The 7,664-nt window shown below is 34.6% G+C and overlaps 1 protein-coding gene across 1 annotated transcript; it reads left to right on the top strand.

Moving 5' to 3' along the window:
• The first annotated feature begins 459 nt into the window (after nt 1–459).
• Nucleotides 460–2,411, top strand: LOC111641356 (general transcription factor II-I repeat domain-containing protein 2B-like). Its single transcript, XM_023387497.1, has one exon. It carries the CDS (start codon nt 526–528, stop codon nt 2,329–2,331), a length of 1,806 nt encoding a protein of 601 aa, XP_023243265.1. The 5' UTR covers nt 460–525; the 3' UTR covers nt 2,332–2,411.
• Nucleotides 2,412–7,664: the final 5,253 nt, after the last annotated feature.

Raw genomic sequence — 7,664 nt, forward strand, 5'->3', positions numbered from 1 at the left:
ACATAGCCAAATATCGTAGCGCCACATTACTAGCGGACATTTGAAATTTGCGACTAGGACGGTCGGATAATCGAGGCTCTACTGTACTATCCTGTAGCCCAGGGATGAGCAACACGCGGGCCGCTTGCGGCCCGTTAAACATGTTTATGCGGCCCGCCAAGCATTTTTAAAATTGAATTTATTTTATCGACTTTCTCCTATCAATATATTGTTATAAAATTATTTATAATAAAATGGTAGTACATACTAAACGGAAACAATTTTTTGTGACGAATTACTCACTTGTCGGCGACTTGTTCAAACATGCAATACGAACGCGCCGCGTCTGTGCTTGTTTGTGTTTGCTTCTGTCACACAATCAGTCAGACTGGTAAGCTGTTAACTAGCAATTTTAGCAATTCTTGTGTTTCTTGAAAGGCGTGAGTGCAATATTATTGTCAAAAAGGTAATATTAGAGTTTTTTTTATTCAAAATTAAGTTTTCCTACAAATTTTTTTAACTTTCAAATTTTTAATCCATAATAGCATGTCGGAAAAGCAAACAAAAAAACGGAAGGTTGCGGATGAGCACAGGCATTTCCAAGAAAAGTGGAAATTTGATTATTTTTTCACTTTCGTCGAAGATAAAGCTGTATGCTTAATATGCTCAGAGACTGTGTCGACATTAAAAGAATATAACATAAAAAGGCATTACGATACAAAACATGAACAACAATATAAAAACTTAACAGGACAACTCCGGATAGATAAGTTTAATCAAATGGAGAAAAACTTGGGAAAACAACAGGCTATTTTTAAAAATCAAGCTATTTTATCAAATACGGCAGTAAAGGCTAGTTTTGTTGTCAGTCAAATACTGGCAAAAAAAATGAAACCCTTTGCGGATGGAGAGATGATAAAAGAATGTCTGACTGCTGTTGCAGAAATAGCATTTCCTGATAAAATAAATATTATTTCAAACATTAGTTTATCAAGATTCACCATTGCAAGGAGAATTGAAGACTTGTCCGAGAACATAGCAACAACGCTTCGTGAACGCATTGCAAAATTCGAATACTGTTCTTTGGCACTTGATGAGAGTTGCGATATTAGCGATACAGCACAACTGGCTATATTTTTACGTGGTATTGACACCAAATTTAATATTACCGAAGAATTGTGTTCACTGATTCCAATGCAAGGGACTACAACCGGCAAAGACCTGTACGATGAACTAAAGTCTGTGTTGGAAAATTTTTCAATTTCATTAGAAAAGATTATTGGTATATCGACAGATGGAGCACGAGCAATGTCAAGCATGGAGGTAGGAGTATCGGGAAGGCTATTTCAAGACATTAAGAAGGTCACAGGAAGGGAAATATTCGTTAACCACTGCATAATTCACCAGGAAAATTTGTGTGCGAAAAGATTGAGTTTGCCAAATGTCACAGTACCAATAATTAAACTAATCAATTTTATAAAGTCGCGCGCGTTAAATCACCGTGAATTTAAAGAATTCCTGAAAGATTTAGAAACTGAATATGGCGACGTGGTTTTTAATACCGAAGTACGTTGGCTTAGTAGAGGTGCAATGCTAAAAAGAGTATACAACTTAAAAAGCGAAATACAATTGTTCTTGGATATGAAGGGATATGCCTTTCCTCATTTTGGTAATAAAGAATGGATGTGCGATTTTGGGTTTCTTATCGACATGACTCAGCATCTCAATGATCTTAATGTGGAACTTCAAGGCAAAGGACAGTTTATTCACAATTTGTATGATAAAATTCAGGGCTTTGAGCGCAAATTAAAATTGTGGAAACAGCATCTTTTGCAGAATAATGTGTCTCACTTTCCACATTTAGAAAAAGAAAACGTTACTACTTCTCAAAAATACGCACAATATATAGACATTTTAATCAACGAATTTCAATTACGATTCCAAATGTTCAAAGCTGAGAAGACAGCGGTTTCCATGAAAATGTTTTCCTCGCCATTTAATATCGATGTGGATACAGTTCCCGAAGACTTTCAAATGGAAGTGATTGACATGCAGAATAATACCGATTTAAAAAATGTATTTTTCTCAGTAAACATCGAAAATTTTTATAAATCTTATGTGAGCCCTGAGAAATTTCCGCTTTTGACGAAAAATGCAAAGCAAATGATGTCTCTGTTCGGAAGTACGTATGTTTGCGAACAATTATTTTCAACCATGAAATTAATCAAAAATGACCACCGATCAAGACTGAGTGATGCACGATTAGAAAGCTGCGTACGTGTAGCTACCTCATCAATTCCGGCTGATATTGATCAGCTTGTATCGAAAAAACAGTGCCAAATTTCTCATTAAAAATTTCAAGTAAATTCGTTTTTCTGTTCTTTTCTTGTTTGTTTTTATTTTGCATTAAAATTTGTATATGAAGTCTTTACTTTTTTTAAAATTTTATATTTTTTATTCTAATGTTTATTATAAATAAAGTTTTGTAAATTATTAATGTGTTACTTTATGTGTGGCCCGCCAAAAAATTTTAAAATTTAAATTGGCCCGTTGATTAAAAAGGTTGCTCACCCCTGTTGTAGCAGATTAAGTAGTATACCGAAATTTATCGTATACCCACGGTTTCCCTCACATTTCAAATCAATTTATGTAAACGAATTGATTTGAAATATTTTATTTAAGACATTATCTAAAATTGATTGAGTCGTAACCAGCAATCCGCAAAGTTTCCAAGTAGAGTTATCTCCTACCTTCATAGTTTTAAACAAAGTAAAATTTTTTTAAAATGTTATTAATTCCTCATACTTCTGTACTGTATTCATACTTAGAGCAAAAAGTGGATGCCTCGATGTGGCTAATTTAAACCATTTTTCAACAGCATCAATAAACCAATCAGTTGTTAAATATTCCTGTTTGTTCACTTCTGAAAAAAATCTTAACAGCTGATCCCAGGGTAAAGCAGCTTTTTTGGCATCAAATAGAGTTGTGAGTGGGTTCTTATGGAATGATGAATTGGCATGGTTTGTAAAAGAATTAGAGTAACCTGGCATCACTGACAAAATTGCAGCAGTTGGATTATGAACAGAAATTTTTTTCAAAAACTGCTCAAATTCTTTCTTACTAGGTTTGTTTATACAAGTAATCCAAGTTTTATCACTTGACAAATAAGGTTTCTGTATATTTTTTTCGTCAAGGCATTGCCGTTTGCTCGCATTTGCAGCTGACGTAAAGTTTATTTTTCGTAGTGGTTTGTAACCACAGTCTTTTACATGTGGCACAATCCAATTATTTGATCGGTCAGTACATGTCTGGGAGCTCCTTATTTTAATTCCTTCTGCAATGGCAAAAAGAATAGCACCAACATGAGAGCAGGATGAAGATTGTCCAGCCACGCAATTGCAATGCCCAGTTATCACCTCTCCATTTTTCTTAACTAAAACCCACACTACTAAAGCTGGCTGCCGTAGATTTTGAGTGATTAACCTGTGTACAAAAACAATGTAAGAAACTGTGTTATTTACTTCTAATAATATATTTAAACAATAATAGATTATTAAATCACACTTCTAGCCCACAACATAAATTAAGATTAAACTAATTAGCCTAATAAACCTCCAATTTATTATAGCGACATTTATCAAATCAGGGACTGATTACAGCAAAACAGACTAAACTTTTACAAAAAAATAGCCTTTAATTAACCACAATCAAATTTTTAGTAGAATGCATTTCAAGCATCTCTGTATGGATGTATTAGGCTGATGTGGGGTCTTTGTGCCTGAAATATGCCGATGAGATGCTTGAGAATGCATTCTACTAAAAATTTGATTGTGGTTAATTAAAGGCTATTTTTTTGTAAAAATTTAGTCTATTTTGCTCCAGTCAGTCCCTAATATGATAAATATGGCAATAATAAATAGGAGGGTTTATTAGGCTAATTAATTTAATCTTAATAATAGGTTGTTATACTCGCACAACACAAAACCATGGGGACAAAAGAAAAAATTTGATGGTAATTATAAATACAACTTAATCAACTTAAAATGTGACTAAATATAAAATTAAATTCGTCTTTATATAACACAGTTTATGTTATGAGAAATGGAGTCTGAAATGAAGATATGTACCTTTCCTACAAGCAAAATTAAATCATTACGAACGGATCTTGATAAAATTTCTCGATGAATAAATCCGCTTGTCAAATAATTATGAGCATCGAGTGATTTGTATGCCTTCATCTGATCTAGTGTGACAGCGTTAGTTGTTAAAACTAAATACAGTAATTTACTATGTCTCCATGTTCTATAGTGGGCCACGTGGTTAAATCGTTAGATGAAAAATCGGTTGATTTCATTTCGTATGGATCCCATCCAATAAAAGAAATTTTTTCTTTATATTCTACCAAATCATTATCTTTTAAATCGGCTGCATAGCCAGGTAAGATGCCTTTCTTCCACGTTGACATAATAAGTGAACGAGCGAGCAAACGTCAAATAAGCAACAAATATGGCGGACGATTGTTTTGGTGGGCGGAGCGATGACGTTATATCACGTGACTGCACCCCCTCTATATAAGAGCCAGGAAAAAGTAATGTTGCATTTGTACTGTAATGTTTTCATAGTAAGCTATTTTTGTTTGTGTTGCGTAGGAAAATATTAAGCGAAGTGATATTCAGTGTCTATATTTAAGTTTCCACGGGATTTGATTTGAAAAGCAAACCAATGGATTAGAGAATTTGTAGAAAAAATAACTTATTATTTAAAATGTTTTAACAATTATGCATTAAAAACTATGAATTATGTTTAGGTGAAAATTATATTAAATTGTTAACTAATCTGCATTTCCACTTAGCATATTCTGTTGTAATATATATAAAACATTAAATACAAGTTTTTGTAAGTTTAAAAATATTGTATTGGCTAATAAAGAATGTAAAAAAAAACTTAATTTGCAATTTACATTTGTTGTTTTTGATTACAGTGATACCCCGAACTTACGCGATAGGTGGGACCGAGCGATAACCGCGTAAGTCGAATTAGCGTAAGTCGGGGTATAATTTCGCAATTTGTGTAAAATCCAAATTGGGATGTATGTAAGCTAATAAATGTTATCGTTAATCTTATCACGTCTTTCGATTCATTCACGGTTACAAGAAATCACCATATAGAGTCTCTCGAGTCTCCGTAGATATAACAAACACAGAAATAAATAACACAAAATAAATTGTAACTATGCGTCGATTCCGCGCGACACATCTGACATGTAAGCTGTCCCCAATGTAAGCTGAACAATAGTGTGGGGGGAGTGAGTAATCAAGAACTGCGTGCCGCTCAAACAAAAGACGAATCCACGAGATTTGAAAATCGCGTAACTCCGGGTTCGCGTAAGTCGGGGTAGCGTAAGTCGAGGTATTACTGTATTTTATTATTATAGTAAATGTACAAAAATGCTTTATTGAAATAAAAAACAGATAAAAGTTACTTCTTGATGTTTAAAACTCTCTCAAAATCTTTGATGTTACGTAATTTAGTTTAATTGAAAATTTTTCAATAATTTTAACATTAATGTCAATACACACAAGAGCTAGTGAAATTATAAATAAGTGCCTTTTATCGAGTTTTAGATGAAATGTCTATAATTATAACGTCTGCCCGCTCTCAAAACTCTTACAAAGTTTAGGCTAATTGATCAACATTTCCAGTAGGTTGACGTCATTCAGCCGACCAATCAGCGCGTTGTGCCATCTGGATATTTAGTCGCATGTGTTAAACCAGGCCTCCATATTTAAAGCAAATTGAACGTGCATCAGCCATGACACGAAGGCAGAAAGCTGCGCATCCGCAGGAAATACTTAATACCTGATACAGATACAACTGTTCACAATTTTCATCACTAATTTTCAGAACGGATAAATAATCAATGAAATAGTCAAAATGCTCTGAAAAATATTAAACTAATCTTTAATACGAGTAGTAGTTAAATTATTATTCATATCGGCTGAACATTTCACCAAATTAAGGAATACGAAATACAGTAGACCTCCTATAACGCTTAGATACGTTCCACGTTAATCGAATTTTATGTTGTAGGAATCATTAAATACATGAGCTAATCGCAGCCCGACACGTGTGAAGTTTACGGACTAAGGCTGTTTGAAAGGTTTTCTTCTATAAAATTAACCAATTCTTGACTAATTCCACTCAACATTTCCAAAACACGTATAATTTTTTTTTGAGAATAATCCGTATAAACTATGCTATAAACAAAAAATTATAGGATTACTTACCGAGTGTGCACCGTTCGACTACACCGTTGCTCAAGCTTGTTTTCGTCACGGAACAGCGCACGAAACGGCGGCCGCGATATCTGATAACGAATTTTTCGCAGAAAAATAACTTGACCTTTGGAGACATCATTAATATAAATAATTTTTATGGCCGTTGAATAAGAANAGAAAGATACTGTATTATCAAGAAGACTCAAGCAGCTAAAGGAATAACAAAAATCACATCTGAGAAATAAAGAACAATGAAGAGCTCATAATGGAACCTGAAACGGATCTGACGACAGAAGAACGTCAAGAACTCTTGAATAGAGAACACCAAGAAACTCGTTACAATAAGTTAATATATAATTATATATACAGTACCTAATTTATATATAATACTGTACAGACGATAGCAAACTCAATTTAGCTCCTAAACTCTCCATAGCGTGGCGCAGGGCGGAGGAAAGTAGTTCGGCTGCTTATCCACTATTGGTCCAGATTCTATCAATCATGTCGCGATTCCCGCGTTTCTTTATGTAGCGAGAGTGTAGCGAAATGACGTCACGAGCAGTGTTGACCAATTAGAAACAAGTTTCAGTGTGTTCTCTGTAAAGCGCTTCTCCAGCGCTGCATAAAGAAACGCGGTGGACACGAGTTGGCAACGACGTTTTAGGAGTTCCTTCATACGAATATTGCTACAATTTTTTCGCTACGTTATAGGAATTTCCGTTATAGGAACCCACGTTATAGGGGGGTCGACTGTATAGGCGCTCCTCGACTTATGAACACAATTGGTTCCTGGAGATTTGTTGTAAATCGTGGAATGGATGAACTGGATAATATAGAACCGTTTATAGGAGCTATCCATAAATGATAGCCACACTGGAAGAGGGGGAAAGGGATTAAGACGAGTTGCGCAAAAATCGGACAAGGGAGATGGGAGCGGTTGAGCTTCAATGGACGTCCGTATATTTCATTAAAATTTGTACAGTTTATGCATTTTATTATATTTATTTCCAACTCTCTTGTATGTTTCATTTCTACTTACGTTATCTATCATTCGTAAAGTGATAAAGGTTTACGAAGTTTTGTTGGACGTCCAAAGAGGAGAGAGAGTTACGGAAACTTGGAAAAACTGGGACGAGAGCGAAAGGGGGAGTAAAATTCTCAAGAAAAACGCGGACTTAATTTATGGACAACTCCATATAAATATTTTCAAATGCAATAATCTATCAATAAACGCAACTTATTGTCTTTTAAAATGAACAAGTTTGGTTACGGTACATTTGTCTTACAGAAAGACCACGATGAGCCTGATTATCTGATGTGGTGGGTGAGGTATTTGAGTTTCATCTTGCTGCTGCACACTCCGCTTATCGTAGGTATCGTCAATTTGTTGGGTATCATCATCTATGT

The sequence above is a fragment of the Centruroides sculpturatus genome, unplaced genomic scaffold (assembly GCF_000671375.1).
Source record: "Centruroides sculpturatus isolate CEXI.00-Female unplaced genomic scaffold, Cexi_2.0 scaffold1419, whole genome shotgun sequence".
NCBI classification, from domain to species: domain Eukaryota; kingdom Metazoa; phylum Arthropoda; class Arachnida; order Scorpiones; family Buthidae; genus Centruroides; species Centruroides sculpturatus.